Below are 23,126 nucleotides of genomic sequence, written 5' to 3' on the forward strand. Positions count from 1 at the left end.
GACTCATCCCCCGTGCAAGGACCACCAACCTCTGAGGAGGACTGGAAGTGACTCCTTTCAGGGCCCCTCAATGCTTCTCCTTAAATTGGCCAGAAGGGGTCACTGCTGTTGAATGACACAGGTCTCCATCCCTCCCAGAGTTGAGGCTGCAGTTCGGGATCGCTCCTAGCCCCTGCTCATGGAGTGAGAAGCAGAATCCAAGGATTAAACCCTAGTCTTCGGCCCACGCACACACAGTTGCTGCTGTGACAGTTTAAGCAAGCAGAGACCCCCAGCTGTGGTCTGAGTGATGCCCCCGAATCTCTTTCTGCCTCTGCACACGGCAGCCATATCTGCAGATAAAGTTCTGTTGAAGGAGCAACTGACATCCTGTGGGGAGTTCAGCTGATGGGAGGCAAAGATGTGATCAGACAAGCTAGCTGAAGCTTCGCACTGAGCATCCATCCAACTAGAGTCCAAACACATGCGTGTGCCTCCCCACGCTGAGTGTGTGCCCCGTCTCCCACCCACCTGGACATTTTAGTTCTCTGCAACATCTCCCACGGCCTGTGTGAGCACAGGACAGGAATCTGACTTTCGCTTTCAGTGACTCCCTGATCCTTACCATCCCCAAAGGATCTCTTGACATTGAATATAAACCCTTGACATTGAAAAAAAAACCTTCTCAGGACTTGACTCAGTCACAAAAATTGCAGTTGGTTTGGAGGACACGGACATAATAAACTCAGGGAAAAAAACCCAAACCTAGATGCTCTTTAAAATAAATTGGAGATGATTCCAGCCAAGCCAAGTCTGTCTGAGTGGACTATCTTCACCGGGGCAGACCTGAGCAACGGAAGACCCACCAGACCCAGTTTTGGCTGCAGACCCTCCTCAGCATGTGGCCCGTGTGCTGGCCCTTAGGAGACTGAGCTGGCAGGGGGAGGAATCTCCTTTGCCATTCTCTACTGGACACCGAGCACTTCCCCTTTAAAGCTTGGTATGGTAGAACCCTGGCTTAGAGTGACCTTAGCAGGTCAGCAAACATCAGCTGAACTGACCTGGATTTGAGTCACAGCTACTGAATGCATCCTTTCGACTGTCCCCATTCATTAGAGGCAACTAAGGAAAGTCAATACCTAAGACTCCAGGATTGGCTCATTAAATGGGCAATTGCGTGGCCCTTGAGTTTATTTACTCATTCCTCAGGCTATTTGCGTTTTCCAAGCTGGGAAATGGGCACCGCTTTTCGGTACCTCAGTGAAAAGACCGTTTCCCCTCCTTGATTCATCCCGTGTTCTTTAGAGGTGACAGCATGGTTCAGAATACACAGGTGATTCTGGCATTATTTAGGACTCTAATTTCTAGCTGTCCTCGATTTAAAAGGCTATAGGCTGGCCTCTCTCCACAAAGCTCTTGCTTTCTAACCACATGGGAATAAAACCCAGATCCTCTGCAGACGGAGGACCAGAGATGCAGCCCTCCGACCCAGTAATTCTCCGGGATGGACAGGGTTGGTTTGAGCCTGAGAAAGTGAGCATCCAGAAGTGGGGGTTGGGGGCAGGTGTCGGGGAACAGGTGGGGGACAAACTTGGAAGACACATTTGGAAGAAAGTGGAGAAAGCCCATGAACGGAAGGCTCCTTCTAACATGGAGAGAGATGCAGCAGGACCCAGAGAGGGGAGAGGACCACAGACCCAGGGGGAGAAGGAGAGTGCGCACGGATGGGGGGAGGTCAGATTCGTGAGGGGAGTGACAAGAGAGAGGTCACATTTCTGAAGACAGAGTACCTGCAGGCGCCACCAAAGTGTCGGAATGCAGAGGATGGCACACATTCGAGACAGGACAGGGGACAGGACAGGAGGGGAGGTGATCGTGGAAGGGAAGAGAGAGGAGGCGTGCTCCAAGGGGCGTGAGATCTAAACGCCTCCGGGGCTAACGCTGGGCTGGGAGCTGTTCCGAGTCTGGAAGGAAGGAGGCAGAAGGAGAGACAGGGGCAAGAACTCACTGGGGGGCGTCGCTGCCACCGCCCCCAGCAGGGAGCAGGGGAGGACAGACCGGCCCTTCCAGGGCACCCCCGTTCCTGGCCAAGACTCAGAAACCAAAGGAAGGGGTCCTCAGAACTGAGTCCTAATCTGGCCTGATCCTGCTTCTAAGAAACGGAAACGGAGAAGGTGAAAACCCCGCACGTGGTTTTCCACGTGGGGAGCTGGTTAATTACTTGGAGTCTGCCTCTGAGAGGGGCCCCCCGAGTTGGAGGCTCCCCTGGATGTCTGAGCATCAGGAGCCAGGTTCTGGGGGAGCCCAGGGTCTCCACCGAGGGTGCCCAGAGGGCCTCTGTGCCACCAGGCACGCTGCTAAGTGATGCTTTAATTAAACCTGCAGTGACATATCTCCTGTCTGGGACGCTGATGGCTTTTCCCCCTCGATTCAGGTCCCACAGCCGCGCTGACTCTGAACCTTCTTCCTCGCTCTTCCAGGCTGCCCGGGAAGGCGCTGGGAGCAGCACGTCCTCCCGCCACCCTCCACCTGCCTTCCCACCGGCCCTCCCTGCCCTTGTCTGTGTCTGCGGGACAGGGAGCGGGCAGAGGCGGGGCTGAGCCTAAGAGCAAGGTGAGACTTACAGGTACCTGACTGGACAGACTCAGGTTGGCGGCCGCGCTCTTCTTCTTGCCGCCGGTGCTGTTGCTGGCGTTGCCGGCGCTGCTGTTGGACGTGCTGCTCGTGGAGTTCTTCCGTTTCCTCCGCTTGGTCGTCGGTTGCCTGGTGGGTTCTGCTGCAGGATGGAGAGGAGGGTCGGCGCCAGGGCGCCCAGCCCGTCTAATCCCTGCCCCCGGAGCACCCAGCACCCTGCCTGTCTCACCCGGCCCACGGAAGCACCAGCACCCTGCCCGGCTAACCTGGCCCACAGATCTCTCCTTCCCTCTCCTCTCTCCTTCCCTCCCTCCCCTTCCCACCCCTCCCCTCCTCTTCCTCTTCTTGTCTCTCCTCCCCTCTTCCCTCCTCTTCTTCTCTCCTCTCTCCAGTCTCCTCTGTCTTCCCTTCTCCTCCTGTCTGTGTTCCTCTCCTCCTCTCCTCTCCCCTCCACTGCTCTTCCTTCCCTTCACAAAACCTCCCAACTCCTCCTCTTCCATTCCTTCCTCTCCTCTCCTATCCCCTCTTCGCCTCCTCTCCACTTTCCTCTCCATTCCTCTACTTCCCTCATCTCCTGTCTTCCCCCTCCTCCCTTCCCCTCCTTCTCTCTCCTTCTCCATTCTCCTCTCCTCTTCTTTCCTCTCCTCCCCTCATCCCCTCTCTCTTCCCCTCTACTCCCCTGCCTCCTTCTCTGTCTCCCTCTGCCTTCCTCTGCCTCTTTTCCTCTCCTCTCTTCTCCCTTTTCTCCCTCCATCTCCTCTCTCTTCCCCTCTACATCTCTGCTCCTGTCCCCTCCCCTCCCCTCCCTTTCCCCTCCCCTCCCCTTCCCCTCCTCTTCCCTCCCCTCCCCTCCTCTCCTCTCCTCTCCTCTCCTCTCCTCTCCTCTCCTCTCCTCTCCTCTCCTCTCCTCTCCTCTCCTCTCCTCTCCTCTCCTCTCCTCTCCTCTCCTCTCCTCTCCTCTCCTCTCCTCTCCTCTCCTCTCCTCTCCTCTCCTCTTCTCTCCTCTCCTCTCCTCTCCTCTCCTCTCCTCTCCTCTCCTCTCCTCCTCACCAAACTTCTCAACTCCTCTTTTCTCCTTCCCTCCCTTCCCCTCCCTTCCCTTCCCTCTTGGGTCACACTCAACTCCTGGGCATACTCTTGGCACTGTGCTCAGGGCTCATTTTGGAGGGCCATGTGCAGTGCCAGGGATCAAGCTGGAGTCAACTGCATGTAAGACAAGTGCTTTCCTTGCTGTACTACCTCCCTGGAACCCCATTTCTTCTCATGTTACACAAAAACAAAAGGCCACAATGTATTTTTAACACAAAATGGATGCCATACTATTTGTTCCTAAAGTGATTTGCATTTCTTTTATAATCTACTCATAGGACTTGGGGATGAGCTACAAAAACTTTCACACTTCAACTGAAATATTATTACTTCTCATGAGAAAATTTGGGGTGAATATTTTCTGTAATCAATCAACCTTCTCTTAATAACAAAAGGAGGGCTCTGGACTCCTTAGGGGGGGTGGTGAAAGAGAAGTATAAATTTAATTGAGTGAATCAGTGTATAACAGAATCATCTACTGGGTATGTGCTGTATCACAGCCGAACCCTACCCATCCCCCCTCTCTAGCCTCTCTGCCAAAAATACTCAAGGAAAACAGAGCTAAGCTTCGCAGCTAGAAAGTGGAAAGTTAGGGATTCACAAATAGTAGACACATCCATAATTTGGACTCTATGTTTAAAGAATGCACCTAATTTCAAAACCTCTGGGGAATAATTTTTATTTTATTTTATTATTTTTAAAAAACTGAGCCATGAGATAGAGCATTACAAACTGTTCATGACTGGGTTTCAGTCATACAATGTTGTAACACCCATCCCTCCACCAGTGTAATTTCCTAGCACCAGTGTCCCCCGTTTCCTTCCCACTCTCCCCAGTACCCCCCACCCCAGCCTGCAGGTACCTCTATGGCAGGTACCTCTTTTTCTCTCTCTCTTTCTATTTCTCATTTTAGGCATTATGGTTTGCAACAGGTGCTGGAAGGTTATCATGCATATCCCTTTACCTACTTTCAATACTTAGTTCTTGTCCAGACTGATCATTTCCAACTATTGTTGTTATCTTGGACCCTCCTCTATCTTAACTACCCTCCACCCACTGGAGAATATTCCTAATAACTAACAGAGTAATAAAGGGGAATCTGATTAATAAAAAAAATTCTGTGTTAAAGTAAAGAAATTTCATTTATTTTGGTTTCTTGGGCCACATCTGACAGTGCTCAGGCCTTATTATCCCTGTTTCTGTACTCAGCACTCATTCCTGGCAGGGTTTGGGGGACCATATGCGGTGCTAGCGATGGAACCCAGATTGGCTGTGTGCAAGGCCAGCTCCCTAACAACTGTTCTATCTCTCCAGCCCCAAGAAAGATACTTTAGACCTGAGAGATGAGCAGCATCATTGGGGGTGGGGTGTGTGTGTTTTGTTTGAAGGTTACCTTTAGCAGTGCTCTGGAATATTCTCAGGGCAGTGGGACAGTACCCTGAATCTTCTCCTGGGGATATTGGCGGACCATGTGCCAGAGATCCTAGACACTCCAAGAGGAGCGGCATCTTAATAAAGTATCAGAACCCACATCATGGTGGTCAGAGGAATATTAGTTTTTACTTAGTATGTATTATGGGTATAAGGCACCCATGCTTTCATATTTTCAATGTTTTCACCGCCCTCATGTTTCTATTTTATAACTATTTTATGTTCATAGCATTTCTATTAATTTGGTGCTGTTCTAATTTTTATTTCACAAGTGAGAAGCCTTCAGAAACCTTTTCCAGCTGTTAATAGCTAAGCTAGATGGGGTAAGCAGGAAACTCCTTTTGCTCATGCTCTTTCCTAGACCTGGTGCTGCGGGAGTAAGGGTTAGTCAGGAGAGGGTGTGGTGGTCTTTTCTGCTGCCTCTGATGCACAGTGAAGAGGGTCTCCTTTAAGGCCCATTTCAAAGTTCATGTTCATGGTTCATGAACCAAGTTCACAATTGTCAATTTCATGAAGAAGAGAAAAATTACATTACTACTGACATGTCTTTGTTTCATTCATAGATACTTTGTGCCTAGAGTCAATGATTTCCATCATTGGAAAGTATGGATGCTTGTTCTAGAGAACCAGAAACACAATTGTTCCTGCTCGAGCAATAGGACAAGGGTTGAGCAGGATATTCTGAAGTCAAGCAGCCCACTGCCAAAGTTCTTCTTTTGACTTCGGGTATGACATGTTCTTTCTCTCTTCTTCCATGTATCTGTTTTCTTCATGATATTTGGGGCAACACGCCAAAATTACTCTCTGGGAATTATTCACTCTCTAGGAATATCAGTATTTTCATATCAGAATTTTCATTGCAGGTGCTATGAAAACAAACCATGAACTTTAGATATATCAGAACTCTTCTGACACAAGCCACCTTCACTTGCTAGCCACGAGACTGTGTTTGGAACATCCCTGCTTTCCATCTCAAGCCCTGCTATATAAAATGGGAACAATGTTCAATGCATAACGAGGTTATTTTGAGAGTCCAATAGACAAAAAAAGGGCCTGGGATCATGCACTGTTCCCCTGTATTAGAGAAAGAAAAGAAAATGAAAATGAACAAATGAAAGCTTCATGTATAAATTTTAGGTTCATATGTTGGAAACCATAGGTGCCTAAAGCATTTAGAGTGGAGTATTATTTCCAAAAGTCACTGATTGTGAAAAAGAAAGTGAGGCTACCTCAAATACATTTAATATGTTTGAAAAATAGTGTGGTAAATGGCAAAAATTCCCCTAAGATAAGGATGCAACTGTTATATGCAAAATCATACTCATTTTCTCAGTTTTCTAGATATATACTTGACTAAATTTGCCATATTCATTTTATGTAATACCCCCGGCCAATTATCAGCAAAAGGTGACCATTGTATGTTGTGATTCAGAAAGCTGTGTTTCTTGTATTAATAATTACTCTTTATAAAAATAATTTTTGGCAAATGGATACATTTTGCTTTTATGATCAATGAGGCTCGACACATGCCTGGGAGTGAAAATGTATTAGGTAGAAAGACAATTAATGATGACTTGGAGCAGTAATTTAAGAGCCCCAGCAGGAGACTCTAGTAGCTAAACTGCATTCTAGGGATGTGAAGGAAATGGGATCTTTTATGTATTCTCTTCATGACCAGCATCTCCCTTTGATACCATATTTCTTAAAAAACAGAGCAAATCTCAGTTTTTAAATACCTCTTTCTTTTCTTATTTTTTCCCTTCCATTCTCCCTTTTTACTTATGTCCCACTTCTTCCCCTGCTTTTCATAATTTGTCCAGTCTTTAAAAATTAAAAATAGCCAAAACAATGAGGGACTATAGTAATAACATAGTGAAAAAGGTGTTTGCCTTGTATGTGGCTGACCCTGGTTTAATTTCTCATACCACATATGGTCCCTTGAACACTGACAGAGGTCATTCCTGAGCACAGAGTCAGGAATAGCTTCTGAGCTCTGTTGGGTATGGCCCAACTTCCCAGTAACAAAATATATAACTATTAAAAACAGAAAATAAATGAATATGGGTTATGAGGAAGCTAGGGGATCTTATCTAGTGGATCAATCACCAGGAAAAGGCACACTTAGTAGTAATTTCACTTTGCTAGCGATAGCTTTAATATCACTAACTCTGTCCTTTGACATTTCTGCAATTTCTGGTCCTAAGCAGGGAAATGGAGAAGACTGGGGCTGATTTCTAATTACATTTGCCTTCTCCGAGATCGAGACCAAAATCATGGTCATAATATTTTCATAAGCTGCTTGACATGCTACATTTATGATTATGTTCTTTCTTTTCTCCTTTTTTGAATTACCACGAGCTATACAGTTATAAAGTTCTTCTTGAAAAGTTTCAGTCATACAACATTCCAACACCCATCCCTTCACCAGTGCACATTTCTCACCACTAATGTCCTCAATTTCCCTCTTGCTGTCCACCCCACCCCCTATGTTCTATGGTAGACACTTCTCTCTTCCTCTCTCTCTCTCTCTTTCTCTCTCTCTCTCTCTCTCATAACTGCTCATGATGAAGCATTACTACAGCAGGTAGGGAAAACTACCCTTACTGTAGCCAACATGGGTTTGAACCCTGGCACCCTGAGCATCATCAGGATAGATACCTGAGTACAGAGCCAGAAGTAACTCCTGAGCAGTGGTGGGTATACTCCCCCCCACCCCACAATGTCAACACAAAAGACTGCATCTGGAATGAGAGGGGAGGTGGTGCGTGTACCTGGTGGGGCCACCATCCGCTGCCACTTCTGAAACAAGCAGGTCTTCAGGCAATCTCTCGGACTGAGGTTGTAGGTTTTATGTCTGGACATCAGCTCCTGCATTGGCTCCAGTATTACACACAACTGCAAGGAGTTCAAAGACATCGATGTGTCACTACTTGATGATTTGCAATAAATAACGTTAGCAGCAGAAATCAATTAAGATACTTAAAATGGTATTTTTCTTTTTTCCCCTCAGTCTGATTTTCTCTACACAAGTTCGGAGAAAAAGAAATATTAACCAGACTTCTTGATGCTCACTTAATTTGCCATCGATTTCAATATCATTTTATAACTGAACACGATGTACACACACATACACACACTCAAACACACACACGTGTGCATGCGCTGTTCTGTACAGACATTGGGTAGATATATGTAGCTCTATCTATTGTGAAGCCAAATGGTACTTTCTAGTAAAAGGGAAAAGCTTTCTTCCACGGAGCTCAGCATGCTCTGATTTCCACTCTGTTTCTATTCTTGCTCTTGTACCTGTTTGTATAACCACACACTGTGACTTACAATTCTAGTTTATGTAGATGATGTGGCAGAGAAAGCCATCTTTTAAGCCTTGGAGAACAAAGTGGCAGCTACAGGTAATTTTTTTTAAAAATTCTAATTCTTATAAAGGTCTGTGATGAACACAATTTTAGTTTTATTCATGTCCTCATTTGTATTTTATACATGATGGGGATGTCAATAACCCAGGCTGACATTTCTTCATTGTGAGAGCACTGGCTGTGCTTCTACACATAAGCCGTGTCCCCTCCTTTGGTTAGATTTTTTTCAGCTTTACTTTGGTCTATGACATTGGACAACTAAGATTAATGAATGAAGCAAGAAGGAAAATCCACATCGTATTGCTTTGAACTGTTCTGAATTCCTTCTAGTAGGAAGTGAATCAGAATAGGACTGCATTGAAGTAACCACGGGGACAAAGATCCCCAACTTGAAATGATAGAGCCATTGCTTTTGCAAGCACAGAGGCCAACGTTGGCTAATCCCTACTCCTCCTTAAAGTCATTTCTGCTGTACCTTGGTCCAAGGGTGCGTACACTCTCCTCATGAAGACTGAGTCGATTATTTCTCTAAAGTTGCCCCAGGGAGCCTGGTTCTTGCTGCTCTATGTACTAATTCATCCATTCCCCTTCAAAAGCTGTTTTCCAGTTCTGTCTTTTCCACTTGACCCAGAATTTTAAATGCCAAGACACGGTGTTCGCAGGTTTGGCTTAAATGAATAGACATATTTAAGGAGGGGCGCTTAGAGCAGAATGCTGATTCTGGTCAACGTTCCTCAAAGAATGGTCCAAGAAATACTTCCACCAGAACAAAATGCTTATTATTGAACACTGAACTTTCAATTCCACTGGGCCTGGGATTGGGCCCGGAACCTGCATTTTTAAACAAGACACACTCCCATGTTTTTTCTGATAAATATTAAAGTGTGAGTCCTACTGCCTCACATGTCAGACTTGAGAATAGGTAAATCTGGAGATTACGATATGAACAAAATTCTAGGCCTTTCTAGCTCAATTCCATTCTCTTCCCCTTATTCCACTTTGCCATGCCCATCCTCTATGTTCAACTTCAAGTTAAAGAATAGGGTTACCTTCTTCTAGAAAAATCACTGCCCTCATTTAGTGGCTAATGCTAATTTCCTTCCATTTCTATCCTCTGGATTAAGAGAGCTCAATGCCTGAATAGCATGAGTATAATCCGAGAGAGAGGGGCAGGTGACTCAATACTAGTAAATTGGGCTGTGAAGTAACAAGAACTGCACCAGGTAAGGCGCAGCTTCACTCTCAGCTCTTTTGCTGACCTTGGAGTCCTTTTTGAATCCTACAAGATTAACAAGGAAAAGCTGGAGTGCAAGAGAGGCCTGCCTGACTGTACGCCAACACAGTGACGACTCTGCTTGCTTTGCTCTTTCGGAATTCCTCATGTTAAGTTCAAGCAAACTGCATACAACCTCAAGCTTTCGCCAAATATGGCTGCTTGCCTAATGTATCAACATGAGATTCCACCAACTTCTCCACAGAGATAGGGATGGATTTTTCAGCAAAGAAGAACCACCTCTAGACTCACATAGGGTCAGATGATGTTTGCATTTATTATTAAATGAGACGAGTAAGAAAGCCTCTAGGGAAAGGTAGTCACCTGGGAATATGTATTTTTTTAATTAAAAAACAAATTGTTCAAACCAATTCCTTTGGGAACTCACAACAGATAAAACATATTGGTGGACTGAAACAACCGTGAACTTAGAAGCCCCGAGAATTAGGTCTGGATTTTGCCTCTTTCACTTCATGTAGCCTTGGGTGAGACACTTTATCATGTTGAATCTCAGTTTTACCTGTAATACAATATCTCTGGTGTTGAGAATTTGAGATGAAATGTCTGACATATGAGTTCAACAAATAGCAGATATTATGAATATACATTAGTAAACACAGCAAAGATCGGAAGCAAACCACATTTCTATTACTGTAAACCAACACGCATTTTCAGCCCTCTAGTGCCAGACTTTGCCTGTTTGCAGGGGTCACGATGAGAACAGTTTCTGCTTTCAGAATTCAGCTCCTTAAAGAATGACGGAAGCATCTTGAGCAAACTAACTTGTGTTTACATTTCAGATAACTTAGGAAACCACCCATCTCTGAAACATGTATTTTTCCTTCTACTACAAGTTGATGGTCAATGTGATCTCTCTCGACCTAGAAATGACCACCCGAATTGAGCATGCTAAAAAATAGGATAATACGATCACGAGTTCATCATTTTCTTGCATTTGGGTATCTTTCCTTTCTGGACTTGGGACAAAACTTTCTTCAGGTACTCATCCTCAGGATGTGTTCTCTTCCCCTTCATGTGTAAAGATCTTCTCCTCACTGTAACCCACCCTATAGGCATTTGCAACTCAGCATATTAATCAAGAATCCTGAGAGAGCTGCGTTTCTCCCCTAACAGAGGTTCCTAGTGAGAACAGAAGCCCTCTCTTATTCAAGCATGCAAAATTCTAGCCTTGTAGATTCTGCTTGGAGCTGCATGGCTTTGCGGGGCTGCATGCTGTAGGTGGCAGAACTAACTCAGACAAGAGTCTGCCTTTGCCAGCAGCCAGCCAGAGCATCTCGGCAACCGCAAAGGCCTGAGGCATTATGAAATGAGATCAGGAAGAAGATTGGGGGTGGGGGGTGGGTTCCTGCGGTTTCCAGTCAAGTCTTTCTGGACTCATGATTTCTGCTTTCCTTGAAATCTCAGGCCCCCTGGAGAATCTGGTGAAGGCTGAACAATCTGTCTTTCAAATTTGTATACATTTTGCACCAGGAGACTTAGGAAATCTCTTCTATCCCCATCCGAGGACGAATGACAGGTGAAGAGTTCCCTGCAAAACTCCTCTACACACACACACTCTCTCTCTCTCTCTCTCTCTCTCTCTCTCTCTCTCTCACTCACACACACACACACACATACACACACGCATGTGTGTACCACATGTGCACAGATACACACACCTAAATATAGAAACAAAGGTCCTTAGGTTTTGAAGAACAGTTTTATCTGCACAGTGGGTCTCCTACAAAGTTTCCAGTGGAATGAATCTTTTCACAGACAGCATGCCTGCCACATCTCTCATAACTGCAGCAGCCTGCGCAAAGGCTTGTGGTTCAGGAGGCACTGAAAAATAGGAGGAGTCCAAGGGCATCGTGGGAGGGGCAGAGTCAGCAAGACTTGAGACCAACTCTGAAAATCCTAAATATATATCTCTTGCCAGAGTCAGGAAGAGCCTAAAGAAAATCTTTGGCTCTCCTGACAAAGTTACAAGGAAAGCCCTTTCCAGCTTTACTGAGAGCATTGAACTGAGCTTGTTTTCCCTCTTTTCGATGTTATTTTCAGGGATACTGGCCACAGTATCATCTTTTGATGTAAATGTAATGAAAACAGTAATGTAATGAAAGAGTTAATGGATGGATGGATGAATGGACAGAACACAAAGTAGGCGGCTGGCTGGCTGGATGATTAGACAATGGATGCCTGGATATTTTCTAATTATAGACAAATCAGATATTGTCTTGCGGATATAGGGCGATGAATTGTACATAGACTAAAAGAAAGGCTGCATTGTCCATGCAGATGACTTTACAGAAGTATACACCCAGTTATGGCATGTCCTGGCCAGGCAGGAAGATTTTTCACTCAGTTACAGCCTTTTCACATTAACAAAGAGCCTAGCAAACACAGACAACATGGGTTTTGCTTTCATCTGGAGAATTCTTAGCTACTTGCTCATACGATTCTCCTTGTTCATATCTTTGCTTAAGTCCAGGAACACATTCCGGCCTCTGAGAAGAGCTAATGTCCTGCAGCTGGCATTGGTCTAACTCTCAGACCAAGGTCCTATCTATTGCCAATGTTTTAATTGATTCTTTTCTGCCTGACATCCCCTGAGATTGAACTACCTACTATCTGTATATGGGTTTGCCCAGCGTTTCCATGTCAATATTGGCATGGGCTTTTGCTCATATTGCTCTTATCTAGAAGACCTTCCATTTTCCCCAGTCAGCTTAACTGAGGTTGGAAAGCTAAGACTGTGAGTTCAATATGGTCACTTTCATGCAGCTTCAATGTTGGTTTTGTGTTGTAACTGCAGAGTAGAATAGCTGCAGCAGAATACGTCTGGCCACACATCTGAAAATGTCTACGTGGTCATCTACAGAAAGGAGACTGATGTCATTCTGTACCGTCCCACACCCAAGTCTACTATTTACTAGCAGTGTGTTCTTAGTGACAGACTTTAACCTCTCTGGATATTCTTTCCTGTAAAATTTGGCTAGTGACACTTTTTGGATTCGCTTGCAGGGGGCGGGGGCGGGGTGGAGAAAAGGGGGGCATGCCCAGCAGTGCTCAGGCAGGGCTTACTCTTGGCTCTGCACTCAGGGATCACTCCTGGTGGGGACTGGGGGACCATATGTGGTGCTGGGATTGAACCTGGGTTGGCTGTGTGCAAGGCAAGTACCTTTCCTATTGAATTATGTTTCTGACTACAGTGATTCTGATTTCTGTTGGGTTAAAACAACTTGGTAGGGGAGAGGAGAATGTCTCTATAGTAGAGTGCACGCTTCATATGTGGTCTGGTCCCACTTGTGGCATGCAGACAAACAACAAAAACAAACCCAGCTATGTAGATCCTTAATGCAATGTTTGAATAAGGTCAGTGCCCAAAAAATGGAAATTGTTCTGATGATACTACAGGTTATATCAATGACTAACCACAAGAAGCCAGGAAATCAATGTATGATGTGATTGGTTAGTGACTCTGGGAAGTCAATCACTTGCTCTCCTGGAGACTTAGGAGATCACAAGACATAATGCACTTCCAAGGGAGGGTAATCAGGCCACTTGCATATGCAAGCATTTTAACAACTAATGTCTCCCCTAATAATTCATTTTTAGAGGTTCAATGATAAATACAAAACATTCAGATTCAAAAACCAGGGTTCTTTCATTCTTTTTTTTTCTTCCAAAAAGGGATCCCTCTTGGTAAAAGTGAATTATAAGGATATCAGAGGATTTTTAGTGATTATAAAACAAACTTTTATCTAATAATAGAAGAGTTTCTTCTAATTAACAAATACACCACAGAAAGCTTCTATTGAAGTAACAATATTGTATATTAAATCAAACAGGAAAACAAAACCAAGCAAACAGATGATCCCACCCAGGAACATACAAGAATGAGTAACTTGGCCTCAGAGGACAACAGACAGAGATGGAAGGAAACAGTTTCCTTTAGGACCATGTAATTCGAAGCCATCAGACCATGCTCACATTTATTTCCTGATAAGATTAAGGTCGATTGGCTGTCAAATTCATAACATCCCTTAAAAAAATCTGACGGTTCAACAAGGGGAGTCTTGACCTTTTCCCAGTTGTTTTGTAAATTGATTATTCTGGGAAATTATCTCCTCCAACCCTGGAGACAGCACTTTCTCTAGGCTCTTGGAGGGGTCTTCTTTCTTCCAGAGCACACAGACCCATGTAAGGACCCCTCAACTCTGCAACTCTGCGACTGTCATTTCAATTGTGTTGTTGCTATTGTATTTTGCTGTGGGGCCACACCCAGCAGTGTCCTGGGATTATTCTGGCCCAGTGCTCAGGGACAGTATGGTACCTGGGGATGAAACCTGGCACTGCGGCATGTGAAGTATTCATGCCAGTATTTTTGAACCACTCCCCTTACTCCCAAATTTCAATTTTGAGGCTGCAGAAGTGATGCCTTTATGTAACCACTGACTCTGGAAGCACCAGCAGAGCAGCTCATGGGTGTGACCCCTTCCATCAGGCCCAGGATATCAAGGCATCTGATGCTCGTTCTTGTTCCTTCTGATGCAGGGGACTTACATTCCTACCTTCCCTGTTATGTCATTTGCTATGGGTGTCCCATCCACAGTGCTGGGGTGATTTTCCTATCTTGTTCTGAGACACTGCCCATCAATTCTCCCTTCCAGTTCTATAAAGCAGGAGTCAGACCCCTGTGCACTAGTTCCTAAGCATTTTTGGGGGACTAAAATTTTATTCTAGGACATCCTCCCTGGGCTGGAAATCTGAAGAAAGAAATTTTAAATGTAAAACTCTTGAATTGACCAAGTGAAGATCAGTAGATTCTGAAAAAAAAAAAAATCCTGCAGAAAATTCAAATACGGGGGATGGGGGATGGGATGGATGGTTTGACCTTTTAAAAATATATTGTTTTCTTTTCTTTTCTTTTCTTTTTGGGTCACACCTGATGATGCTCATGGGTTACTCCTGGCTCTGCACTCAGGAATTACCCCCGGCGGTGTTTGGGGAACCATATGGGATGGTGGAAATCGAACCTGGGATGGCCACGTACAAGGAAAACGCCCTACTCACTGTGCTATTGCTCCAGCCCCCAAAATATGTTTTTATTGAATCACCATGAGATACAGAGTTACAAAGCAGTTTATGGTCAGATTTCAGTCATACAGTGTTCCAACACCCAATCTTCTACATGTGTATATTTCCCACAGGAATGTCCCCAGTTTCTCTCTAGCCACTCTCCGAGTCTGTCTTTCTGGCAGGCTCTCTCTCTCTCTCTCTCTCTCTCTCTCTCTCTCTCTCTCTCTTTCCCTCTGGTCATTATGGTCTGCAATACAGATACTGAGAGCTTATCTTGTGTGTCTCTTTACCTATTTCCAGCATGCAGTTCTTGTCCAGAGTGATCATTTCCCAGCTGCCATACCCCCCCAGCACTTGAGGCAGGCTTCCAACCATGGACCCATCCTCCTGGCCCTTGTTTCTACTGTCCTTGAAGTCCTTAGCCTCCTCATATTATCGTTTTTTAAAAAAATATATCCCACAAATGAGTTCAATCATCCTATGTCTATCCCTCTCCTTCTGACTCATTTCACTCAGAATTATACTCTCCATGTCCATCCATTTATAAGCAAATTTTAAAACTTCATTTTTCTTACACTTGATAGGAGTGTAGAACCAGCCACAACCATGCTGAGACACTCTCCACACACATGAAGGAACCGGCAGAGGAACACAGGCATGCAGGTCCCGGGTTCTGAGATCTCCAAGCCTGCTCGGATTGGGGCTGAGCATCCTCCACCAGATCCTCCATCTTCCAGTAGGCAGGGGTCACACCCACCAACTGTCCCCCAGCGCCAGGTAATCCCATCAACGGCCAAGACCCAGAGACTATAAAACCCAGCTCCCAGAAGCGCACTGCCACATTTGCGGCCCCGCGACATCTTATTATCTCATTCTTACTTTGGACAACCTGGCAGGCTACTGAATGTAACCTGCCCATACGGAAGAGTCTGGCAAACTCCCTGTGGCATACCCAATATGCCAAATACCAGTAACAATGATGGGTCTCATTCTCCTAACCCTGAAAGAACCTTGAATATGGCACTTTTTAAAATCTCAGAGCTAGGACGAAGGAGATGTTTCTGGTGCCTGCTTGAGGCAATCGATAAACAACAGGATGATCATGATCATGATTTTTCCTAACAGCTGCATAATAATCCATTGTGTAGATATACCACAGTTTCTTTAACCAGTCATCTGTTCTTGGGCTCTCAAGTTGTTTTCAGATTCTGGTTACTGTGAATAATGTAATGAACAAAGACGTTCACACATCAAAAAGAACAAGAACAACCAAATCTGGCATGGATGTGGAGGGAAAAGGAACTCTTCCTCATTGTTGGTGGAAATGCCAACTGGTCCAGCTTTAAACTGAGCTTCCATACAATCCAGCAGTACCACTTCTGGGAATAAACCAAAGGCCCAAACACCCAGCAGAAATTCAATCTACACTCCTATGTTTGTGGCTTGAACTTTTTACAAATTCTCCACTGCTGTGGTAGACTGGCAGTCTGGTTCCAAATGACCAAAGGAGGAGAGGAAAACTCTGATAGGCCCAACAAGGACTAAATTATACTCTTTGAAAAATTCCCACACACAATGTATGGGTAATAGCATTACTCTGAATCGGAACAAATGGGAAAGTCTGACATTTCTAAACTGACAAACAAAACCAGGCTGTTAAAACTTGGTGTGTGGGCCAGAGAGAGAGTACGGGGTTAAGGCATTTGCTTTGTATGCAACTGGCCCTGGTTAAATCCTAAGAACCACAGACAGTCTCTTAATTACCAACGAATTGTGTGTGGTGGGTTGACACCACTTGTACACCTGATGCACCTGAGACTCTGCCCCCGCTGTTCCCTCCTGTCCTCTCTTACTTCTCCCTTTGATTTCTTTCCTTCTCTGCCTTCTTATTTCTACAATTGAGTTAAGGATAATCTGGGTATTCCTTGATGCCTTGCTTTTCACCAGAGTCTAATAAAGAATCCTAGAAGTGCCATGATTACTTTGGGGAGAGAGGGCACCCCACTAATTGCTCTGTTACCTCATCTAAACTTTGTGAAAGCTCTTGGCTCAGACATTGTTTCTTTCATTATTATTCATTCATTCATTCATCATCCTGTTAATCGTCGATTGCCTCAAGCAGGCCCCAGTAACGTCTCTTTCATCCTAGCCCTGAGATTATATTCAAGGCTCTTTAGGAGAAAGAGACCCATCATTGTTACTGGTATTTGGCATATTTGGTACGCCACGGGGAGTTTGCCAGACTCTGCCCTGTGGGCAGGCTACATTCGATAGCCTGCAAGTTTGTCCAAAGTAGGAATGAGATAATAAGATGTCATAAAAAGATGTCATTCATTATTATTATTATTATTATTATTTGATTTGTTTTTGGGCCGCACCCAGCAATGCTCTGGGTTTCATCTGGCTCAGCACTGAGAATTACTCCTGGCAGTGCTCAGGGGAGGATATAGGATGCTGGAAATCAAACCCTGGTCAGGTGTGTGCAAGGCAAGAGTCTTACCAGCTTACTATCCTTCTAGTCAACATTTATCTCATTTTACAGATGAACAACATGAGACTTTGAGCAGCTGATGTGACTCACCTTCCTAAATTAGCTCATTTTCTCTTCCTAACTGCCTTATCGATTGGGGTTGATTATTTTCAGGGGCCACCACCAGAATTTTTAGAGCACTAAGTGCTTTGGCTCCAGACCCTTTGCTAGAAAGCAAAGGAGGCTTCTTTGAGCACAGTTTCCACTGTCCCTGCATCCAGAAAGGGTGCTGAGCAATGAGCAGGGGCTCAATAAGCAACTTCAAAGCACAAAGTCCACATTCTTTCCATTCCCTCCTCCTTGGTCATTTCTTGTCCTCCTCCCACGAATCAGCATGGAGACTAGTTGAAAAGCATGCTTCCTGAGAGCCACTCAGGGCTGCTCCCTTTCCCCAGGCCTTCCCAGAACCCCGGGTACCATTTGCAAGCAGTTTAGGAAGAAACGGTTTCCCTGTCCAGCATCCCTCACTCCCATCTCATGAGAAATTGCAGGATGACAGTCTCTTCTCTTCATTTCTTCACAAGGCAAACAGCACATTACTCAGGAGTTGAGCATCAAATCTTAATACCTGATCCATCTGATAGGCAAACTGTTCCCTTTTTCTATTTGTGCAGCAATAAGACCTTATCTCTCGCATGGGCTCTGGGTTTCCACCGTGAAATGCATCCCCTATCACTCTTCACCTGTGTCCTTGGCAGCTCCCCTAGGTTCACACGGCTTTTCGAATGTGATTTGTCTTGGTCAAGTTCTTGTGGGTCCAATATAAATCATGGGTTTCGAGGCATCATCATGGTGCCCTCCATACTTGAGTGCTAACTTGGCTAGGCAGACAGACATCGTTAAAGCAGAACCAGGCTTTCAGAAAGCCTCACTATTGGAATCATTTTGTTGAAGAATATTCTAACTCCTGAAAGGGATGTCACGTTTCAAGGCTGCATAGAAAGAAATATGCTAACAGATAGGATTTCCACGGACACTTTGTAGATGCAATTGATGGGGAAGCTGAATACTTTCGGAATACAGAGTGCCACACAGTTTTCATTAGGCATAAAAGGTGTTAATCAAAAGCTGTTGCTGAGGGTTCATTCTAGGTTGGCAGGCTCATTTTGTGCACTAAAAATAAGCAGAGATTATGCCTAGCTAGGGTGCTGGGAGAAATAAGTCTTTCTTTTTATCCTTCTCTTCTTACTTTCCCTTCTAATTTTTCCCTTCAATTTCAGTATGCCAAAAATAAGGTCGTAGGAGCATAACAAATTAAATATTTCAGGCATCACAATATTTCCTCCAGGTGTAGTCCACACACACAAAGACAAATACACACAGAGACACACAGACACTTCCGTGTTTCTAAACCATGGCTAAAGGACAAATGCAGTGTTTCTCACAAATGGATGTTATTTTTAGAATGCATTGTAGGAAGTCTGAAGTATTAATAAATGGGCAAGAAGCAAAGAACCACAGCACATGGTAATATGCCGATGCAAAAGCAAGCCTGGCCTTTCGCCAACGAACTGTGGTTAGATGTTGCAGCAAGGAAAGTAAAAACAGCGCCTACAAAGGAATGATTAATAAGCTGACAAACTTCCAGGCATTCATTTCCCACTCTTTAGTGCCAGCTTCATTAATACTAGCATATTTTCAACTTTATTAGTAAAGTCTCAAAGCCTAGTACTCTTTGGTGTGTCCGTGGAGAGCTTCTTAATTCAACTACAAATTATTTGGAGAGGTGAACACTAGATAAACCACCCCCTTGCGCCCCTGAAAGAGCAGGATATGTTTTTGTCTCCACACCCCTGCATCCAACAATAGCCCTTCTGCTTTTTCACGTACAATGCTGGGGACCTTTCTCCCTCAGGGCAACTAGCATCAGGCTGGAAGCTGTCTGTTGACCCCTTGGCATGACGTCTTGAGTCACGTTTGTTTCTAGACAGTCAGTCCCTCACTGTGGAAAACTGCTCCCTTCATGAGCCAGAATGACATTCCTTGGAAACCAACCACTCGGCGGGGAGGAAGGCAGTCAGAGATGTCAATCTTCTCTCTGTGAGGGACAGAGTCTCTTGTGAGGAACTCTTTGAGAGGGAGATGGAGTCTAAGGCAGAAATACAGGGTGCAAGAGGCCCCTTGTTCCCATTTGCCTGGGACTATCCCAGATTTTAGAACCAGGGGTCCAAGATTCAGAACCACGAGTCCAAGATTCCATAAAGCATGCTAGTTAATGACAGAAGAGTCATCTACAAATATTAGGGGGCTTCTCCATGTGTATGATATGGGAGACCTCTGACATCTGTGTCGTAACGATGTGGGAATCAAGTCCAATCTCAATTGTCAGGAGGTTTTAATAAGAAAAGAAAACAGCCCAAATGCCCAATTATGGATGAATAAATTGAGAAATTGTGGTATATACACACAACGAAGCACAATGCAGCTCTGAAAAAGAATAAGATCATGCAATTTGCTACAACATGGATAGAGTTTGAGGATATCATGTTGAGTGAAGTCCGTCAGAAGGAAAGGGACAGATACAGAATGATTTCTCTCATGTGTGGTACTTAAATAGACACAGCTAGGTGGCAACACAGGGCCAGAGGCAACACAGCAGAGAACAGATCCAGAAAATTGAGTGGGTGGGGTTGTGTGTGAAAGGGAAGGGCATGGAGCCCCTTGGGGGAGGGAGGTGAGGGAGGGGTGCAGCGTGCAATTATGTGAATAGGAAACCATCATTAACAGTATTGTGGTTCATGGGAACTCAATCAATAAAAACCAGTGAAACTCTCAAAAAAAAGAGAAAATTGTCAAAAAAAGAAGAAAGGGTGTTTGAATAGAGAATGGCATTCTCTGCTAGTAATAGCATCTGAGTTAGAAAGCCATGCATTGCTCCAAAAGCAGGAAAACGGCAGTTATGCTTTGGATCTGAGGGACAAGTCAAAACCACATGTGTGAGAGTATGTTGGCTTGCTGCAGGAGCTCTCAGGCATAGGTCCCCCAAAGTGACAGAGAAATCCCATGCTTGATTGTCCTTCCCTCATTTTAACTCTGTTTCTGACTATATTCTTGTCCATAATGCACTGGGCAGATGAGTGTTTCTCCAAAATCCTGGGGATCCCGAATATAATTCTATTTGAGGATTACCTCAAAACAACCATTACTGGAAAATCAGAATTTTTAATTAAATGCACTCAAAGAGAGCACAGATTAATGTCTTGAAGCAGGAGGGTATTTAATGCTTACAGGTCAGCTCTTGTGTGCTGAAGCAAAAATCTCACTGTCAGTGAAGCTTTTAAGACTTGATATTTCCTGCATTAATAATACTCTAAACCACATTCATAATAATATAATTAGCAACACAATTCAGATCATCCAGCATGCAGGGGCTCTGTATTATTAATTACTCCGGCAGAACCTTGGTAGAGAGAGCTGGGCTCTGGGGTTAAGTTTCAAGGTAGATAATCCTCACCCTGGTGCTGGAGGGGCTTGGCTGGGAACTGTGATCCATGCACACAGTTCTCCTCTCCCCCGTGATCAGAGTAGTAAGGATGACTCTGTCCATGTGACTTGTGAGATGACCCAGGTTTTAAACTCCAAACTGCAAGAAATTTGGTGGTGCTCCCAAATTTTGCATGTGACAAATTCTGATATCCTAGAGATGGTGAAATGACCTCAGACCTACAATAAAAGCCATGGATATTCTGATGCTTTCGGGCAGGACTCTCCCAGAAATGCCCTTGAGGTCCTCAGGGCCTTTAGGTCAGAAAGTTCAATGTCTGGGGCTGGACACTACAATGCTGCTCAGAGTCAAGGGTGCTGCAGGCACCCAGGGCTGTCCTGGGGATGATCCAAGCAGCATATGGTTCGGGGATTAAACTTGGGGTCTCAAATCTTGATAGTGGTTGTGTGTGTGTGTATGTGTGTGTGTGTGTGTGTGTGTGTGTGAGAGAGAGAGAGAGAGAGAGAGAGAGAAATGTTTTACTAGAAATCAAGTCCTACCCCCTGGGCCCCAGGTCCCACAATTTTTGCTTTTTCCTTTATCATTCAGAACTGGATTTGTGGGACTCTTTTCACATACTGGGATAAGGAAGAATGTTTTAGGAGCATAACTTTGATAAAGCCCATGCTAGACCCGCGTAAGAAAACACAATGCTGAGACCTATGATCACATTCATTCATACTCCTCAAACAGCTTCACAGGGCCTCTGTTCTGGGGGAGCTTCACAAACACCCTTCAACAACATGAGTCTGTTCTGGACAGATGCACTTACTCACAGATGTTCTTGTAAACCAGTGACATAAACTCACAGTATTGGTTCACCCTATCTAGCCTTGAAAGTTCCTTCCCCTTCCTTATTCTCTCTCTCTCTCTCTCTCTCTCTTATTGAATCACCGCAGGATACAGTTACAAAGCTTTCATGATTGAGTTTCAGTCATACAGTGATCGAATACCCATCCTTCCACCAGTGCACATTTTCCACCATCAATGTCCCCAGTATCCCTCCTGCCAACCCCACTCCACCCCCTGCCTCTATGGCAGACAATTTCATTCTTACTGTCTCACTACTTTGGGGCATTATGGTTTGCAATACAGATACTGAGAGGCCATCCTATTTAGTTCTTTATCTACTTTCAGCACGTATCTCCCATCCTGAGTGATCCCTCCAACCATCACTGACTTAGTGATCCCCTCTCTATCCCATCTGCCTTCTCCTCCAACTCATGATGCAGGCTTCCAACCGTGGAGCAATCTTCCTGGCCCTTATCTTTACTGTCCTTGGGTGTTAGTCTCATATTATGTTATTTTGTACTCCACAAATGAGTGCAGAGGTCCTATGTCTGTCCCTCTCTTTCTGACTCATTTCACTCAGCATGATACTCTCCATGTCCTTCCACTTATAAACAAATTTCACGATTTTATCTTTCCTAATAGCTGCATAGTAGTCCATTGTGTAGATGTACCAAAGTTTCTTTAATCAGTCATCTTTTTAATAGCAGTTTCTTTTCTTTAGCTCAGTTTCTTGTCAGCATCCAAGATCCTTGGTAAGAGCCTGCTTTGCATACAGGAGTCCCTGACTTTCATTCCCACTGTGGCTCCACATCACCCAGTAAAATCCCTGATGACACAATAAGTGTGTGCAAACTCCAGCACATTCAATCAAATGTTTGTGTCCTAGCACTACAATGATGATAGCAACAAAAGGAAGGGACAAAAGTAAGAAAATAATATGGTACATATACCCAGAGCATGGAAAATTGGTGGTCATTGGCTTCATACTACTAGGAAAGGCTTTGGTCAACAGAGATTATTAGCTGCTAAGTTTTTGAGGAAGACAAAACTATACCAGGGTTTTTTACTTTAGGGTGAAACCCAGTGCCCATATCCCTCTAACCCTTCTTAAGCTTTATAAGTTTATTAAAAATAAATGCTAGCTGGAGCAATAATACAGCAGGTAAGGTGTTTGTCTTGCATGCAGCCACCCCAGGTTCAATTCTCAACATTCCATATAGTCCCCCACGCACAGCCAGGAGTAATTCCTGAGTGCAGAGTCAGGAGTAACCCCTGAATACTCTATTTGGCTAAACTCTCACTCAAACTCAAAGGAACAGTACACTATTTTCTAGATAAACAGCAGCTCAGGAACTTAATAGACTCAAAACCAAACCTAAGAAAAGAGCTAAAGGGGCTACTATAAGACAAGACAAACCCTACAACCACAACACACCCTTACAGAAAGATGACACAAAA

General features: G+C 44.6%; 1 protein-coding gene across 10 annotated transcripts in view; it reads right to left on the minus strand.

The window, feature by feature from the left end:
* LDB2 (LIM domain binding 2) overlaps window positions 1-23,126 on the minus strand; it is a 383,871-nt gene that overhangs the window by 4,090 nt on the left and 356,655 nt on the right. For 2 of the 10 annotated variants that reach the window (XM_056130361.1, XM_056130360.1), the window contains exons 6-8: window positions 7,905-8,028; window positions 2,604-2,755; window positions 30-172 (exon numbers count right to left, since the gene is read on the minus strand). In XM_056130361.1, the coding sequence (XP_055986336.1) occupies window positions 68-172; window positions 2,604-2,755; window positions 7,905-8,028 (381 nt within the window). In that variant the 3' untranslated portion in view covers window positions 30-67. The remainder of the gene's footprint in view (window positions 1-29; window positions 173-2,603; window positions 2,756-7,904; window positions 8,029-23,126) is intronic. The other 8 variants (XM_056130358.1, XM_056130365.1, XM_056130356.1 and 5 more) reach the window with 6 other exon arrangements.

This window comes from Sorex fumeus, unplaced genomic scaffold, assembly GCF_029834395.1.
Source record: "Sorex fumeus unplaced genomic scaffold, SorFum_2.1 ptg000077l, whole genome shotgun sequence".
In the NCBI taxonomy this organism is placed as follows: Eukaryota; Metazoa; Chordata; class Mammalia; order Eulipotyphla; family Soricidae; genus Sorex; species Sorex fumeus.